Source organism: Marmota marmota, unplaced genomic scaffold (genome assembly GCF_001458135.2).
Source record: "Marmota marmota marmota unplaced genomic scaffold, marMar, whole genome shotgun sequence".
NCBI lineage: Eukaryota > Metazoa > Chordata > Mammalia > Rodentia > Sciuridae > Marmota > Marmota marmota.
In genome coordinates, this window is record NW_026000174.1 from 13,843,418 (window position 1) to 13,863,099 (window position 19,682).

The window sequence follows — 19,682 nt, forward strand, 5'->3', positions numbered from 1 at the left end:
AAAAAAAAAAAAAAAAAAAAAAGAAACCTCCAAAATTCACCACTTTGAACCATACATAGTAAGTCATTGACCCATATGCTTGTGATAGAACTTAGGAAATATTCTTTTTTGGAGTCAGGACTTAGTGTGCTGTTTTAAATGAAAAACCTATTTGACTGTGTAACCTCTCAATTATTTTTTTCTATAATCATCTAGTTTTCTATCCAGAGACACTATCATTAACTTACATATATATGTATTTTATATATATATATATATACACACACACAGAGATATTTAATATGCTGCTACTACAAATAGTATAAATAGTAGAATATGATTCTGACAGTGTACTACCCTTTGCTTTTTTCCCATGTGTGTGTGTGTGTGTGTGTGTGTGTGCGCGCGCGCGCGCGTGCTTCATTCCAAACTGACAAGTCTTACTGATGAACATTTATGTTCCTTTTTTTCCTTTTCTCACTTTCAGTTATTACAATATAAGTACTGTTTCTAGTGTACAATCTTCAGATACATGTGTAAATATCTCTATGGAATCAATTCCTAGAAATGGAATTATGAGTCAAGTGTTGTGTATTTAAAATTTCACTAGAGGTGGGTGCAGTGGCTGCTTGGGTGACTGAGGCAGAATTGCAAGTTTGAGGTCAGATTCTACAACTTAGTGAGACCCTGTCCCAAGATTAAAAAAAAAAAAATAGGGGCTAGGGTTGCTGCTTAATGGTAGAGTGCTCGTCTAGCATGCATGAGGCACTGGATTTGATCCTCAGCACCACATAAAAATAAAATAAATATATATGTCCACCTAAAACTAAAAACTAAATATTAAAAAAAAAATTAAAGGGCTAAATGTATAGCTCAGTATTAGAACCAGTCCCTTGGTTCAATCCCCAGTGGGGTGGGGGTAGTAAATGCTCTATATACATCTATATTTGAGTGTTTTTCATAAGCGTATATTTAATTCTGAAGGAAAACTTGAAATTATTTGTCATTAGGTCTTTTATCTTAAAAGTTATACCCTTGTTTAGGAAATTCATTTCTATTGGAAGTTCTTAAAATAGTTTTTTTCTCTAATATTTACTTTTTCTAAAAGAACATGGCTATTTTGTCACTATTATGAATCATAACCAGTGGACACATATTAAGCATCTTCTATATACAAGGAACTGTGGAGAACAGATTAAAAAGACATTTAGGAGGGCTGGAGTTGTAGCTCAGTGAGAGCGCTTGCCTCACATGTGTAAGGCACTGAGTTTGATCCTCAGCACCACATAAAAATAAATAAATAAATAAATAATTTTTAAAAGATTTTAGGAACACTGTCAACTGAAGGTACTCCCATTATGTGAGTAATTGATTATTGGTTTTAAGGGAATTCTCACTATCTTGACTTTTTTTCTGAAGCTTATTTTTGGTAGCACTGTACTTGGATTATAGGAAAAATACAGAATACCAAGAACATATAATCATTTTCCTCAAATGCTTGCAAAATAAGGACTTTGATGAATGTTGATTTAATGTATGGATGGGGAAAAAGAATGGTTGAGGATAAGAAGGAGAAGGAGAACTGATAGAGGATAGAACTCTGTATGGAAAAAGATTTGTTCAGGACAAGATTGTCAGAAGACAGTCTTTATTTCACACTAGTCACAAACATTACCTACTGTATTGCTTAGGGCACAGTCTGAGCTCAAAGACTGTAAAATATAGTGTCTTGAAGGCAAGAGAAGATACTGTCTCTCACAACATTCAAAGGAGAGAGGGGTAGTATGGGGCTGGTGGGGTGGCTGTCCCATCCTCAATATATGACTGCCCCTAAGTAACTACTCCAGCTTTCATATAACTCAGCCCATTGAGGAGGGATAAGACTTAGAAAAGGACACATTTAATCCTTTTCAGGCAAGACCTAAAAGTGGAACATATTTCCATTTCTCATGCTATTGGCCAGAACTTAGTTAAGTAGTTATACCTAGCTATAAGGCAAACTGAGGTGTAGTCCTTGACTAGGACAAATAATTTTTCAGAGCATAAGGTTCATTAGGAAAAAAGTCAAATGCTGACAAAGAGATTGAGTTCTTGACTAGATTCCAAAGTGAGTCTTGGGTCTGACAATCAAAATGTTAGAATTGGAAAGAATCTTTCTTTTTTAAAGGTATATAGAGAAACTGAAAACTAGGAGGGGATCTTTTAAGATTAAATGTAAACCCCTAAATTGTACTGATGAGCCTCAGGGAGGCTTATTTGAAAGAAGAACTCAAACCTTCCAAGTCTTAGGCTGTAAAGAGGCTAAGAACATTGTGGTAAGAGCCCAACCAGGACACAGCATGAGCTGAAAATACAGACCCGGAGAGTGGAGCCATTTCTTTCAACCAACCACTTTTATAAAAAGTTTTGAGAGTTATATGAGTAGTTCTTTCTGTATACTAAAGAATGTATACTAAGTATTAAGTAGTACAGGCTAACCATGGTAACAAATGCTTCAGAATTTCATTGGGTTAAACAATGGAAGTTTATTTCTTGTTCACATTACAGTTCAACACTGGCCCATGAGATAGGAAGTAAAAAAGAGGGCATTTTGCTCCATGAAGTCCTTTATTCTATCCTTTTACTACAAACTCCTCTTGGTACTTGGTTACTAAGTGAATGGGAAAAAGATGATAGGCAGGGGAGGTTTTATGGGTTAGGCTTGGAAATGATGCACATCTCTTTTTTCTCTCATCTGCTGGCCATACCTCTGTCACATGTCTTATGTAGCTCCAAAAAATATTATCCTAGCCATGTACCCGGGAAGGTTAGAACATTATGCCTGTTTTTAGAAGTAAAGATACTATAATGAAATTACCTGTTCATGGTCCTAAAACTAGTAATACATGCTACTGAATAGAGCCCTTGAATTTGGTGTTCTTAGTAGTTTACATGATCACTTACTGATAAAACCTGTAGAATTTGAAAAGATACCAAATTCAACATACCTGCTTGGAATCTAAAGATCAAGGGGAGATAAAATGATTTGTTCAGGATTATCTAACTAACCAATTGCAGACTTGCAATCAGAATCATAGTTCAGTCATCTTTCCATTACCCTATAATTATCCACTGTGCTGCTGAGCAATAATTGGATTCTTCATTTGTTAAGAAAAGAATGATATGTCAGAATATCTAAGCAAGATTATGAACATTTGAACTATTTTATGTTGACTACCGTATATGAGAAATACTTTTTATTTAAAAATATTTTTATTGTTGAAACTTAACAGAGATAAGTGTTTTTGAATAGTAAAATTCAGCTCAATGTATGTGGTTTGGTAGAAAAAAAAGTGTAGTTTAAAAAAAAATTTTGTGGTTGTAGATGGACAGTATGCCTTTATTTTTTGTGCTTATTTTTGATTGCGGTGCTAAGGATCAAACCTGGTGTCTCATACATGCTACACAAGCGCTCTGTCACTGAGCCACAACCCTGGCCCCAAACAAGGTAGGTTTTTTTTTGTTTGTTTGTTTTTAAAGACTCTTTAGTACTGGGCATGGTGACACACACAGAGTGGCTTGGGAGGCTGAGGCCGGAGGATTTCAAAGTTCAACTTAGCAAGTTACTGAGGACTATGTTTAGGTAGCTTAACTTTTAAAATAATAAACATTATAATTTTTATCTCTCACATTAATCTTGGCATATCCAATATTATGCGTAAGTGCTAACACTATGCTATATTTCAAGGCTTATTTTCTGTTTTGGAGATAGTTAACATCTTCATTTCCTTGGTTGATTTTTGTATTTGTTGATTATTCAAGTAAATCTCATTTGTATGAAAAGTATAGTCATTCAAGTTTTTTTTTAATCTAAGCCAATTCATGCTAATTTCTACCAAATTTTAAAAATATGGAAATTAAATTTAAAATTATACAAAAATCCTTTAAATGAAAAACATTGATTGGTTTAGCATGACTATATTTTGGACTTAATAAGGAAGCATCTGATTTGGAAAACCTGCCCTACTCCAGAACTCTGGAAATGGATCGTCAAGCTGGCTGACGCTCAGAAGTAAATGTCAAGCTGTGTTCACCCTTCAGCTTTTCAGATTGCAGTTTCCTATTTTAACTTCTGTTTAAAAAGAAACTTTACATTTTTTCCTCTGAAGTTATATTAAATTAATATTTGTTATTTAAGCACAAGTCTTTGACAGTGATATTTTAGAATATTATCTGTAGTTTTATAACTTTAGATGTATTCGAGTGACTAAAGAGTCAATTTTGTATATTTGCTGCCTTACATGAATAACAATATTAGGATTTGGGGTTGTTAATATATATCATGTTCTTTTAGATCTGTTCCAATCTTCTAAATAATGAAGGTCATGGTTTAGATTGTTTCTAAGCTGTTGGATCTAGTACTAGAATATTAATAAAATAGATTCAAGTTGTATAGGAAGTGTAAAACTATTAGGTTTATAAAATAGAAAAAAGGTAAATTCCTCATTGGCAAACTTGATCGCTTTTTTTTTTACACACTTTTATATATGTTTGTATTTATTGTGTATAAATAATACAGGAGTGCCTAGTTATTAACACAATAGGTTCAGAAAGCTTTGATGAGTCCAAAATGATCCTTAAGTGAATGCTGATACTTTGATTTGATGGCAGGAAGAGTTGGTGTGATTTTGGTCTGACATGTAGCTTTCTTCACATCTATGAACGTCTGTAAAAAGTTATATTTGTTAAAAGAAATCCTTCTATATGTTTAACATTTTAAAAATAATTTCTTTCATATTTTCTTTGAATTGGGTCTTATGGTTCTACAATATGGGAAAAACCTCCATGAGTATTATGTAAGAGGACACTTTCTTTTCTTCATTTCAGCCATATAAAGTTACAGCAATCCATAGGATTAGAACTTAAAGGTTCTACATTTTTGGTATACAGGTAAAATTTGAAAATAATGCACAAATTTAATTCTATATTCTTCAACTTACTGATTTCATACTAAACAATTATTTTATTCATTATGAATGACATATAGAAAATGCTAGTACAGAAAATGCTAGGGATCACTAAAATCTCTCTGGATTTTCTACAGGATTCCTTTTGGGGGCTACTAAAATTATTAGGAATCTAAGATGCCAGATAAGAGTAAATTTAGTTCAGATTGAACGTATTTACTTCTAAATAATTTTCATTTTATGTCATGGGTCAATAGGTACATTCTGAAATATGTTAATTTAATAGCTACTACGTACAGTTTTAGGGGTACTTTTTAAATAATTGGTGCCAGCTGACCAATTTTATTATTCTTTTTTTTTTCCTGACTGGTTTCTCTTGTCCTTAGGTACAGAATAAATTGTGAATAAGAAAGCACATTTAAAAAGCAAACAGTAATTTATATTTGAGAAAACTTTAGTATGTTTTATAAATTCAGATCATATTAATAGCTTTCTGTAAGTAGGAAAAGAAAGGCAATTTGTGAGATGAAAAGTATTCACATAGACATACAAGTAGTTGTTTTCCTCAGCCATCATGAATACTTAACTGGCTTGACCATAAAAATTAAGTAATATGTACATAAAATACTCAAACAACCCATAGCTATAGTCAGAGGATCATGATTTTTAGCCCTTTTTTTGCTAAAAAAATTGAATATTTCTGGATGGTATATAAATATACATATACCTCTTTTTCTACAAATTCTTCTGCTTTCCTTTTCATTTACTGTATCTGAATTCTGCATGGAAATTACATTTGAAAATAATTTGCTTAAACCAGGTATAGTGGTGCACGCCTGTAATCCCAGCAGCTTGGGAGGCAGGAGGATCTCGAGTTCAAAGCCAGCCTCAGCAAAAGCAAAGCACTAAGTTCAAAGCCAGCCTCAGCAAAAGCAAGGCACTATCTCAAAATAAAATTCAAAATAAGGTTGGGGATGTGGCTCAGTGGTTGAGTGCTCCTGAGTTCAATCCCTGGTACCCAATCCCCCCCCAAAATAATAATAATTTGCTTATAATTCATTAAATCTTAAGATTTTAGCAACAAAATACAAGTGCAATGTATTACCTGAATGGAAAAATATAAGATAGTGTGGCTACATAGATAGTTTTTTTAAGTTATATTTTTTAAAATTTGTAATTTGATATCTGGCTGTTAAATAGTGGAGAAATCTGAATTTAAAGTAGATTTTAAATGGCTATCATAATTATTTATCTCATCTTATCATACAAGTTTACTAATTATATTTAATGCATCATGATTCTTTATCTGTTTTTATTTTCTCAACCCTACAAACCTTGTAAGAACCAGGAATTTCGTTGTGAGGTTTGTAGTAGGAAATGGAATTTTCAGGCCCTACCCTAGTAGCTGTTCAGTTAAACATTAGGAAATTCAGTAAGTTCATAGTATTTGTGTCTGGTGTATCATTTTTATATTTTATAGCTATAACGAAAATATTATTTTGCTTTGTAGCTGAAGTTAAATTATTATGAGAAGCATTATTTACCTGCTCAATATAGTTATTTTGTTTTATTGAGATAATACAGTTCTTAATATAGTCTAGACCGGTGTAGGTTCAAATCCTGAGTAAATCTCTAGTACTAGCTCAGTGCTACTGGGCTCCTTGTGTAAATTTTGTCTATGTAGTGGTAATAATGATACTACTAGTAGGAATGCTGCAGTGAATATTCTTGTTTAAATATTTTTGTTTGTATGAAGATATTGCCATGGTCAGAAAAATCTGTGAGCCAATAAGCATGCGCAGTTTAAAATTTAATGCTTTGCTTTAAAATCACTCCAAAAAGATCATCCCGATTTGCAGTCTCACTGACTGTATCATAATGCTGTAGATCTCCTATGTGTGAAAAATCCACTCAATTTTTGCTGTTCTTGTGCCAATCTTTAAGTGTTGACCTTCTCTGAATCTCTTTGATGTCCTTATCAAATCTGGTGATATCTTAGACTTTGGAATTATATGCTAGTAACTCAGATATTTTTATTATTTAGATTTTTCTTTTAAGAGCTATGCTTCTTTTTATGTAAGCGGTGTAGTTTTAGTTTGTGCCATTTAAAATGGAAACTTCTTGAGTGTAAGTATATATATATATGTATGTGTATATATACACATACATATGTATATAGTATATATATTTTCAACATCCATCAATTTTAACTAGATTAAAATTTCAGTTAACCAGAATTTTCATGGTTTTGTTGTTAGTTTGACCATGTACTCTGTTTACTTTAATTTCCACATAAACAGAAAACTGTATTGTTTAAATTATATATTGATATATTTTGTCTTTGTAAGTATAAATATACTCTAATAGCACCTTTTAGCTGCCTTGGATTCTAATTCTGAATATTCATTATAGTCTATAGATATAGAAGATATAAATAGTACAGACTCAATTCATACTAACCTGAAAGAGAAGTTGTATTTTACCTTATTTTCTTGGTAAATTGACTCTCCAAAAAGAAAATATTAGAAATTTCCATTTAAGTTTTATTTTATATTATAATTTCATTTCTATTTAAAATATGCTACTGTTTAATTTATATTTTTAATCTCAAAAGTGAATGAAGGGCCTTGTACATGCAAACCACACGCTTTACCCACTGAACGTATACCTCCAGCCCCAAATCTGCAACTTTTTGGTAAAGCACTGTTTTCAGTCATAGATGTCCTTAAGATTTATGAAAACAAGTTGAAGTACATGCCAGTGAAATACAGAATCCTAAAATATGGATGTCGGCATTGCCCTGCCTCTCAACCTATTTTGAAAATTCAACATAATATGTTTGATATCTAAGACCTTTTTATGTTCAGCTATAGATAAATTAAAAGGTTTTCTATGATTCTAAAGAGTAGTAAGGTTTATCCAGTTATTTGGATTTGCAGAGGTTTAGGTAAGGTGATTGGTAGGCATGTTTTGATGGTGTTATTCAGTAGCAGTCATATTTCTTTTAAAATTTATTAAAGATTCTAGTCAGGCGCAGTGGCTCACACCCATAATCTCTGAGATAGGAGGCTCATGAGTTCAAAGCCAACTTCAGCAAAAGTGAGGTGCTAAGCAACTCAGTGAGACCCTGTCTCTAAATAAAATACAAAATAGGGCTGCGGATGTGGCTCAGTGGTTGAGTGCTCCTGAGTTCAATCTCTGGTACCAAAAAAAAAAAAAAAACTTAATATAGATTCTAAATGATGTCATTTTTGACAAGTTTATTTTGGATCCTTGGCTCTTAAGTTTATCAAATTGTTTAGAAGAACATTCTTGAGTATGTTATTTAAGAATGTTCTAAAAATCAGAAGTATGTAAATTACCTTTAACGGGCCCTGTCCTTGTGGGACTCAATAAATGCCAGGTATTGTGTTTATGTTAGTAAAGAGTATAGACTAATTTAATAAGTAGCACTATGGAATTTGTAGTGAATGTAAAACCTTGTGATATATGCATATTGGACCCTTAGAAGACTTTGATATTTGGACTCTAATCCTGATTTAGCTTTAACTTCTTTTGTAGAATCCTAAAACAAAAGAGCAGATTGAAAATCTTTTACGGAATGGGATGAATAAGGAGTTGCGGGATCGTCTTTGCTGCCGAATGACTTTTGGGACTGCAGGACTTCGTTCTGCTATGGGGGCAGGATTTTGCTATATTAATGACCTTACAGTAATACAATCAACACAGGTAAGTATTATGAATTATACTTTTTCTTACTCTGTCATTCAGCTTTATAAATTAGGTAATGTCTTTCTTTAAAAAAAAAAAAAAAAAAGCCAGTGAGGGGGAGCCTTTTGTCTGGGGAGGTATTCTCCTGTAAGTAAAGAGTATAGACCAAATTCTGACCTTTGTTCTTGCCTGAGATTAATCTTAGAAGTAATTTTTGTATCTTCAAGTTCACAGACTAAGTTTCTGATTAAGAGTTATTTTGGTAGCCATTGTCATTTCTTGCCAGAGTTACTTTGCATTTGAAACCAAGAAATGGATAAATTGATATGTCCAGATAACATAAACAAGCAAACTTAGAAAGAAGATAATTACTCATTTGGGCATCTGGTATTCATAAAGGCTAACCAGAGTATGGAAAATTTAGTTGAAAATATTCTACTTAGATATGGTTTTCCAAAGCCATTTGAGAGTTCTTTTATAACAAAATATAATTTGTTTTTATTTCTCTCCATTTTTATGAAACTTATTTTAGAAACAAATTGCTTCTCTTCCCAGTAAATCATCCTCACTGTTTGAAGGAACCACGCCTTTGAGGCCAGTAATGCATTTAGCATATAGTAAAAATAGTTCCAGGCTATAGAATACCTCAGTGGACATTAATTCTAGTCAATACTGCCAAACAGGAAATCATCTTTATCCTCGTTCTAAAGCCAATGGCTTATATGCAGGGGATGGAGAAGAACGGATGACAGGTTAGCACTGGGTAGGTGGGATACTTGTCACCTTCCCTACCTTCCCCTTCTTCATATCCTTTCTTGTCCTCACCAGAAATGCTTATAGTTCAGTCTTTTTTAATGTATATATTGAGTTTCCTCATAAACCAGGCCAAATGAGATCTGGTTCATAAGGACTAACCCTTTTCATACTTTGCATGTGAGGGAATAAGATAAAATGGATTCTCATAGTAGATAATAATATGAGGGTCTATAAGGTTTAGGATAGTGTCATCATTAGAAAGAAATTGGTGAAACTAGCCCATTTGGGCTCTATTAATCTGTCTCCATCACCCAATCACTCATAGGGAATAGTTGGAAGAAATAAGTGTACTTGAAAGACCCATGTACTGGAAGTCACTGGGGCTTTATCATAGGTCTTCAATAAACTTTAATAACTTAAATTTTAATTGAATGACAGGCCTTGGACAAGTCATTACATGGAGCTTCAGACTTATTCTGTTTCTTCTTTTTTAAAAGAAATTTTAAGACAGACAAAAATGGTATTTGCATTTCTTTTCAGGGTTGTTATAATGATTAAATTTTCTATCCTTGTGTAGATATGTGTTTGGGTGTAATTCTAAAGAACTGTAAGGATATAAGTGTTATTTTTAGAGATGAAATGTTTATTAAAGTTAGAAAATCATTTCTAAGATAAATGGTTTTATTTTATCATTGCTATAGTTTCAATGTGAAATATTTCATTTTTTTTGTCACCCTTGATTGCAGATTTTTCTAATCTGACTTCTTCTTTTCCTGTAAAATTTTAAAACTAAAAAATTATAAGTGGTATCAGCCATCTTAAAAAATGTGCCAGTGAAGAATTGTGTGGCTAATTAAAAATATTTGTGTCATAAATAGGTCAGATCTTTTGGTTAGCTTCAATGGCATGATTTAGCAAGGGCCTAAATGGTTAAAATTCTGTTTTCTAGAGCCTTGAAGCAAGAAACGAGTTCTTTTGGCTCTTCAACAATATATTTTAGCCCATTGACTCACAGCTTTCATCTTTTTTCCCCTCCTGTTTTATGGATTTTATGGTTACTAAATTGATATTTGTATCGTATTAAATGTGTCTAAAAATCCACAAAATGTTTGTCAATTCACATTTGTGGATTGAACATTATTGTGTCCACATTAGTAAACATGAGCATAAAGGCAGAAGCCAGTAAGATGCACACCAAACATAAAGAGATTTTAAGTCTTATAATACACAAGTAAGCATTCAGCAGGAACTGATCTTTTGTATTTATTTGCTTCAGGGGATGTACAAATACCTTGAGAGATGTTTCTCAGACTTCAAGCAGAGAGGCTTTGTTGTTGGATATGACACTCGGGGTCAAGTAACTAGCAGCTGCAGCAGCCAGAGGTACAGTGTTAATTTGTTTCAAAGATTAAGTTGAAGTGGACTTAAACAAGATTTTTTTTTTTTCCAATAGTAGGATTTCTGAACAGGAGACTGTCAAACAGAAGTATGAACACATGACAATGTTTATTTTAGAGCTGAAAGAGAAGTAAAAGTATTTCAAAGATAAGGTTTAATTTTACAGAAAGAAGTAAAATGTTCAAATACTTAAAGGTCACATTGAGAATAATATTGTAGCTTATAAATTAACATTGGTGGTGGCACTGGGTAGGAATGATTATGTAGCTTGTATTCTTGCATTAAAATCTTATTTGGTTATTTTTAGAGTTTTTTTCATAATAGATAATTATGATGTGATATTTTCTTTTCAGGGGTAATTATACATTTTGGATTTGTTTTATTTCACTTTCCTCCATTCCTGTTACCTTGTTACATTCCTGTTACAGGTTATATTTCTTAGTAAAATACTCATCAAAAGATTATTTGAGAGCAAAAGAAGAATTGTAATGTCAGTTCTGTTAATTGTTAAGTTCCGTTTAGTTTAGGGGGCTTTTTGTTTTGTTTTTTGGTTTTTTGTTTTTGTTTTTGTTTTTTGTGTTTTTTTTGCTTATTTTTTGTTGGTTTTGTTTTTCTTTTTGTGTGGTGCTGGGGAGGAACAAAGCCAGGCCTTGCAAAGCTTAGCTAAGAAGGCTCTCTATCACTGAGCTATATCCATAGCCCAAAGCTTCTTTAAAAAAAAAAAAAAAAAACTTATTTAACATTTTTAAGTTGGAGCACATGCTTAAATAATCAGTGATGATAAGATCTGGTTTATATTAAGATACCATATATTCAGAATAATTGGAATATGAAACATTTATTTATGTTAAAGTTTGGTTTTTAAAAAGTGGTGGAACTAAGCTGGGTGTTGTGGCACAAGCCTATAATCCCAGAAGTTTGGGAAGCTGAGGCAGGAGGATTATGAGTTCAAAGCCAGCCTCAGCAACTTAGTGAGGCCCTAAGCAATTTATCAAGACCATGTTTCTAAATAAAATACAAAAAGGGCTGGGGATGTAGCTTTATGATTAAATGCCCCTAGGTTGGATCCCTGGTACCAACAAAATAAAAAATAAAATAATAAAAAGTGGTAAACTAAAGACTAAGTGAGATCTCTCTTATTTTTAGGCTTGCTAAACTCACTGCTACAGTTTTGCTGGCTAAAAATGTTCCTGTGTACCTTTTTTCAAGATATGTTCCTACACCTTTTGTAGTAAGTATGTTGTGTTAGTGATCATTCAGTTTGCTTCCCTTGAAAATATTTTTTAAATCAACTAGGATTCAAATCTTTGTCATAAATATGGTTTTGTATTGAGTGATATGAGAAACCAAAGGAAGGAAAACAAATTTTACTCTGAGTTTATTTTCATTTCATCAGTCATTTGTTGAACTACAAAGAATTTGATCAAGAATTGAGAAGTCACAGTCATAGTGGGAAATTTCAATACCCTTCTTTCAGAAATTAATTAATCAGGTGGATAGGTAGCTTTGAGCACAATGTTAACAGGTTTGGTATGTGTGTGTGTGTGTGTAAAAACTCTGCATTCCATGATGGTAGAATGTACATTATTATTTAGCAGAGTCACAAAAGAAGTCTCAACAAATTCCAGACAACTGCTTATCAGGTACTGTGGCACACACCTGTAATCCCAGTGACTCCAGAGGCTAAGGCAGGAGTATTGCAAGCTTGAGTCCAACCTCAGTGACTTAGTGAGACCCTGTCTCAAAAATAAAAAATAGAAAGGACTGGGGATGTAGCTCAGTGGTAAAGTACCCCTAGGTTCAATCCTCAGTACCCAAAAAAGCAAACAAGCTATATACTTGGACTCCAATACAATAAAATTAGAAGTAAAAAACTCCTCCCAAATTCTCTATGTTTAGAAATTTTAAAACACATTGATAAATAATTCATGGATAAGGAAGATAACACAATGAAGATGAGAGGTACAGACAGTCCTTTTGAATGGTGCTATAGAATTATAAAGGCAGCTGTGCAAGCTAAAAGCATGCAAAGTAATCTTAATAATCAATAAACAGCTACAGCTGTTCTATGACCTTTAAAATATCTGGACAAAACATTAAAAATACCAAAGTTTACTCTTGGTTAAAAATATTTAAGGGGGGCTGGGGTCGTGGCTCAGTGGTAAAAGTACTTGCCTAGCATGTGTGAGGCACTGGGTTCAATTCTCAGCACCACATATAAATGAATAAAATAAAGGTCCATCAACAACTAAAAAAATATTTTTAAAAAATATTTAAGGAAAGGAAAAAATGGTAAAAATAATAGTATATTATAATTTAAAACAATAGAGACGTTGAGAAGTAAAGTGTTTTATTACTTTGTTTTTTAAAAAAACTTACCAAGAATATAAATATTACTTACTTCCTGTCATTAACTTTCAATATGAGTAAGCATCTTTTGTATGCCTTGGCAAATTATTATATATCTTTGTAAGTTTGGATCAGCTTCAAACATTTTATCCTTTGTTATTTTAAATGTAGTAAAATATCTCTGAGAGTTCCTTTAATGTATTTTGCCTTAAAAGTGCTTTGCTTATATCACTTCTTCTGAAATGTTTTGCATTCTGTTTAATCACAACCCCGTTCCTCATTTCCTCCATATGTTCACCTGCGGATGGTGAGATCCTTTGGTTGCATTTTAAATGTGGCAGTGTAAGCATTCCTGACTGTTTCTTTTATAATTCCATTTATTCAACTCAAATTTCCCTTCTACCATTGTCATTTTTTGTTTCTTTGCAGCACTTTCATCTTCTTTGGCCAATACCCATTTTTAGTTATGTAATTTGGTAAACTGTCATGTGGATTAATCACTGGAAAATAACTGTCATGTAGATTTATCACTGGGAAATAAAGAGGCAACATAGGTACATGCTTTGCTATTTGTGACTAACACTGACAGGATTTAAAAGAGTGATGTGGTTGGTCATTGATCATGGTGGAAATAGTGATTTATGGACTGAGGAGTAAGCAACCACATTTGTGCTTAAGTGGTTAATATACCATGATATCTGAATTTGAACCTGTTGTTAGGAGACTGGTACTATTTAACAACAATATGGTAGTAGAAATCTGTGTTTATGAACTGTGCAAAGCAAAGATTGCCTGTATTTAAAACTGAGCTATAATGAAAACAATAAATAGCAAAAATTTGGGCTAGAGGTAAGCCCCATGTAAAGATAAATTTATAGTTTTAATGAGTATATTAGGGAAAAAGATTAGAAAATAATTAGCTAAGCAGTTAACTTAATATGTTTGTGCTAAAACTGAATAAATCCAAATTAAGTAAAAGGTATGAAATAATAAAGGTATGAGAAAAAAATCAAGTAAATAAAAAATAAAGAAGATATCAGCTGCTTAAAAAGCAAAAGTTAGATCTCTGGGGCTGGGGCTGGGGCTGGGGCTCAGTGGCAGAGCGCTTGCCTCTCACATGTGAGGCACTGGGTTCGATCCTCAGCACCACATAAAAATAAGCAAACAAACATATTTCTATAACTAAAAACAAAATTTTTTTAAAAAGTTAGATCTCTGAATAGAATTACAGATAAAACCCTGGAAAGGGTGCTCAAGAAACAAAGAAGGCATAAATTTAAAAATTAAAAGGAGAGCATAATAAATAAAATAGGAATTAAGAAAAATCACAACATTCTGAACAACATAACACAAATTAATGTGCAAACTTAAATGAATTGGCCAGTTTCCTAGAATAACAATTGATACATTAAAACTGATAAAAAATAGAAACTGGAATAAGCATATAATCATTAAATAAATTTAATTTGTATTTTTTAAATATTCTAAAATTTAAAATATAATGTCCAGATGATTTTATAGCAAGTTTTACCAAAAATTTGAGCAATAGAAAATGTTTCTATAAAATATTGTAGTGATTTGTTGGAAATATAATTAGTGGCTTAAGAATCAAAGTAATTGCTAATATACATATATGTGTGTGTATACATATAAATATATGTTTATATATATATATGTCTATATATATATATGTATATATGTATTTTTGATGAATAATGGAAGCCGGGCACTGTGGTACACACCTGAAATCCCAGTGGTTTGGGAGGCTAAAGCAGGAGGATTGCAAATTCAGAGCCAGCCTCAGCAACTTTGTGAGGCAGTAAGCAACTTAGTGAGACCCTGTCTCAGAATAAAAAATAAAAAGGGCTGGGGATGTAGCTCAGTGGTTAAGCACCCCTGGGTTCAATTCCTGATACCAAAATAAAATAAAATAATAGAAGCCAGGGAGAATCTAGAAATATAGACCATCTCTGTAAGATTCTGTCACTGAGTTGTTATTTCCAGTCAGCATCAATCCTACTGTGTTGGCTTTTCTCTCTCATTGCAGATAGATTTGCTTTAGCTGGTAGGGGAGGTATTTTTAGCAATCCCAGATTTCACACTCTTTTATCACCATGACTTAAGTGAAAAGCACTCTTGACTAACTATAGCCAGAATATTTTGGAGAAAGACTCTGATCAGGTTTGGTTGATGAAACAGTTTCTGAATCATACCAAGGGAATAGATTGCTGTGATCAGATCTGGCTCGTGTATTCAACATTGCCCTCCCACAACTGTGATCCAGGAGGGCAGTCAGATATGATGGTAGAAACAGAAGGAGAACTATCCGAAGGTGACAAATAATAGCTACTACTGAAACGGGAAATACAATCTAAGAATTAACTGTGGGAGAGAATACGGTGAGTTGACCCTTATATATATGACATAGAGGCCACATAGTATATTTAAAAATCTTTAAATTGGAAAGCAAGAAACTTATGCTCTCCCTTTGAATCTTCTACCAATGACTGTATTATGTTGGATGACCCTCAATGTAAAGTGTAATGGATTCGATGATTTCTAAATTTACTTCCAACTCCAATATTTTATGATTCTATTTTTCACATCTCCAGAGTTTGGTGGAATGTCTGACATATAGTAGGTGTTCATTAAATATTGGCAAATAAACAAAAGAATAAGAAATGCTTATAGGACTAAGTTAAACAAGACTGGGAAAGCTGTTCAGTCTAACAATTGGATGATTATTGAACCACATATTTTAGAAATGGACTCCACCCAATCAACATGGAGTTGATAAGATTTAGGTCATTTAAGCCATAATGTCTTTTTCTGTTATTTAATCAAAGTTCTTCTCACAACAAATGAAACAAAATGGAAATATAATGTTATTATTTTTTAGCCATATGCAGTCCAGGAGCTCAAAGCAGTTGCTGGTGTGATGATTACTGCATCTCACAACCGCAAGGAAGACAATGGATACAAGGTAAACCTTGGACTCCTGAACTTTACTTATTTTATAGTTTTCTCACTATGAGCTTTTCAGGGCTTACAGAGAGAATCCTTTTTTTTTTTGCAGCTTGGAATGTGGGAGCATCTCTCCCGAGCAAGTTTGTTTAATGTCTGCCAGAACCTCAAGGGTTTCACTGACTGGGAGCAATTTCTGTGTTAACTTATCAATTCTCACATTTGAAATTTTGGGGGAGGGGAATAATACAATTTATATAAAGTTCATAAATATTCAAACAATGTTGTGTATTATTTGCATATTCATGCATATATAGTAAACCACACAAGCATATAAACAAAAGATTTCTAATAGTATTCACCCCTGAAAGAGGTAGGGAAGTAATATGATCAGAGATAGTATCTTCCCTTGGGTCTTTCAGAAGCAGAAGTTGAGATGAGAATTTCTGTGAAAGTGGCTTTTTAAGGGAACAGTCTTGGAAAAAGGAAAGTAAGAGAAGCAGGTAGAGGGTGGAGTGATAGTAGGGTGAAAATCAAGCAACTGTGTGGTCTCAGCTGGAATTTAGATTCATCATGGTCTTATAGGAGAGATGGAATGAAATGTGTGCATCACAGGACATCACCAAGCTGGCCCCATTTTGAGGTTCACACCCCCATGTTAGTCATTGACCAAGAGTAGCTGGTGGTGATGGGTAAACTTCCCAAGGACTTTTGGACAAGGAACGGTCTCCAGAGAATGGGGCAGCTGTAGGCAATGTAGCAGCTAAATGATAGATAAATTAGGTCTGGCTAGGGGGATCTGAATGGGTACCAAGAATATCTACTATAGTTCTTCACTTATATCATTCCAGTCCTCATTTGGCTCATTATATTCAGTCCCAACTTATTTAGGATTCTGGTTGGTCAGAATTTTCTGGAAATTCATCTCAACTTCTACTTCTAGAAGACCCAATGAAAGATAGTTCCCTGATTATATAAAAGGAGGATTTGTGGGATGGACCACAGCCCTGACTGTTGCATTTGCCTCTGAGGAATTAACTGATTACTCATATCACTGTCTTTGGCCATACCATCTATACTTCCCTACTCCTTTGGTAGTTATTTTTTTTCTTATCTAGATGGTTTGTTCTATAGGATGACCCTCTGATGGGTCATTGGTTATAAGCCTATATGAATCCATGGCTGCTATACTTTTTTATTTACAGTTAAAATAAGACATACCCCAGTAAACCAAGTGCCAAAAATATTTGCTGAGGCACCCAGTTTGTAGTAGCAATCTTACATTTTCATGAAGATCAGAGTCAAGTGGCCCTACCAGTGTGATAATGCTTTTTCATGTCTGCTCAAAATGGCCAGGCAACACCTCTAGCTTTAACGTTAGTGGGACTCACACTATTTGCTCAGAAGCATCCTCTCTGGGACTCAGTTCCTCCAGAAAGTCAGATTCTAAAGGGTTTCTGAGGTCTCAGACCATAGATGGCCAACTCTGTTGCTCTGGGCCCAAGGGGAGGCAGAACATCGTGATGGAAGTAGCTTGGGATTTGAAACCAGGAAGTAGACAAAGAGCTGAAATTTTTTTTTAATCGCCCAAAACCCAAGAAGAAATAGACTTGCTTCCTTATGATCTCCCTACTATAGTGAACAGGATTCTTTCTGTTCTCTTTGACTAAGAGGGAAACATTTCAAGACTCTCATTTTTTAAATTATTTTTTATTCTAATTTGTTATATATGATAACAAGAGTGCATTACAGGGCTGGGGATGTGGCTCAAGCAGTAGCGTGCTCACCTGGCATGTGTGCGGCCCGGGTTGGATCCTCAGCACCACATACAAACAAAGATGTTGCGTCTGCCGAAAACTAAAAAAATAAATAAAAATTCTCTCTCTCTCTCTCTCTCTCTCAAAAAAAAAAAAGAGTGCAATACAATTCATATTATATAGAGAGAGCACAATTTTTCATATCTCTGGTTGTATACAAATTAGAGTCATACCATTTGTACTTAGGGTAATGATGTCCATCTCATTCCACCGCAAGACTCCCGTTCTTATTAGGGGAATCTCAATTCCAGCTCACTACCTTGCACATAGGCATTACAATGTAGAAGCCAGATAAATCAACAGTTCCCAAACCCCAGCATTACCCCTACAAGCTTATCACTCTGAGTTTTAATTCTTTCCTTTTTCCCCACTGCCTGGAGTTCTGTCCTCTTGTGAATTAAGCTATATATTTAAGGTAATATTTTTTCTATTTTATCTTTAATTAGAGCTGTTTGCTTTTAGAACAATTTTTTAAATGTGTATTTATTTTTTAATTGTAGAGAGACACAATACCTTTATTATTTTTGTGTGGTGCTGAGGATCAAACCCAGTGCCTCACACATGTGAGGCAAGCACTCTACCATTGAGCTACAACCCCAGCCCCTAAAAATGTATATTTATTTTTAATTGAACACAATAGTTTTACATAAGAACAAGAATTTTTAAACTATGTAGTTCACTATATTTCTTGACATAGAGCTTAGTATGTAGTACATATTCAAGTATATATGTCTTTTCTTCATTTGGGGTGCAATAGAGAGAATTCATATCATATACATGGTAGAAATCCAGCATAGATATTCTCTAAGCAAAGTCTCTTTTAATTTTGAGATCTTGTGAATTATTGGAATTTATATTTTTTGCTTTTTTGGTAACTGTTCCTAATACTGTTTTTATCAAAGTATTTGACAAACTGAAAGCTTATTGAAATGTATGTGGATAATTGACATGTTAATTATATTTCCTGATATGGATTTTATTTGGTGTGACATAAATTCTACTTTAATTTATGATAGAAAACAGCTTCTGTATCACAAAATAGAATCATTTTATAATGTTAAGTTTAATAGTATGGAGTTTTATGGGATATTTTGTGGTTTCTTAGATTATCTCTAATATACAATTATAAACCTAAGAGTATGTTTGGATACTGTGGTATATGCATATTCTAATATTGGCCTGATGCCCTGCTTATATTTTACTTGTATTGTTTTCCAAGTAAATTCTTAAAAAAGGAAATAATACATAATTATTTTATTATTGAGTCTCTGTGGAATCATCATCAGTGTATTTTGGTATTTACTAGTCTCATGTTGACATTCTTTTACTCAATTTACTTGATATGTTTCTTCATAAAGCCAAAGATCTCTATTGTAGCTAAGAAAAATCTGTTAAGTATTTCAATATATCATTCATAACAATATTTACCTACACCTATCACCTAGGTTTATTGGGAAACTGGTGCTCAAATCACATCTCCTCATGATAAAGAAATTCTGAAATGTATAGAAGAATGTGTTGAACCCTGGAATGGTTCCTGGAATGATAATTTAGTGGACACTAGTCCACTGAAGAAAGATCCTCTACAGGACATTTGCAAGAGATACATGGAAGATCTGAAAAAGATCTGTTTTTACAGGTAACCAAATGGGAATATAGGATAGTATTACCTTAGGATAAGGTTAGCAAGTGAGGAAAGAAAAAGTGATAAAAATACTTTCTGTTCATCATATTAAATTATAGCTAAGTAGTATTATTCATA

General features: G+C 33.2%; 1 protein-coding gene across 1 annotated transcript in view; it reads left to right on the plus strand.

Moving 5' to 3' along the window:
• Positions 1 to 19,682, plus strand: part of Pgm2l1 (phosphoglucomutase 2 like 1) — a 60,912-nt gene that overhangs the window by 19,029 nt on the left and 22,201 nt on the right. The window contains exons 2-6 of the mRNA XM_015477427.2: positions 8,487 to 8,654; positions 10,669 to 10,775; positions 11,937 to 12,021; positions 16,039 to 16,122; positions 19,366 to 19,559. Of these exons, the coding sequence (XP_015332913.1) occupies positions 8,487 to 8,654; positions 10,669 to 10,775; positions 11,937 to 12,021; positions 16,039 to 16,122; positions 19,366 to 19,559 (638 nt within the window). The remainder of the gene's footprint in view (positions 1 to 8,486; positions 8,655 to 10,668; positions 10,776 to 11,936; positions 12,022 to 16,038; positions 16,123 to 19,365; positions 19,560 to 19,682) is intronic.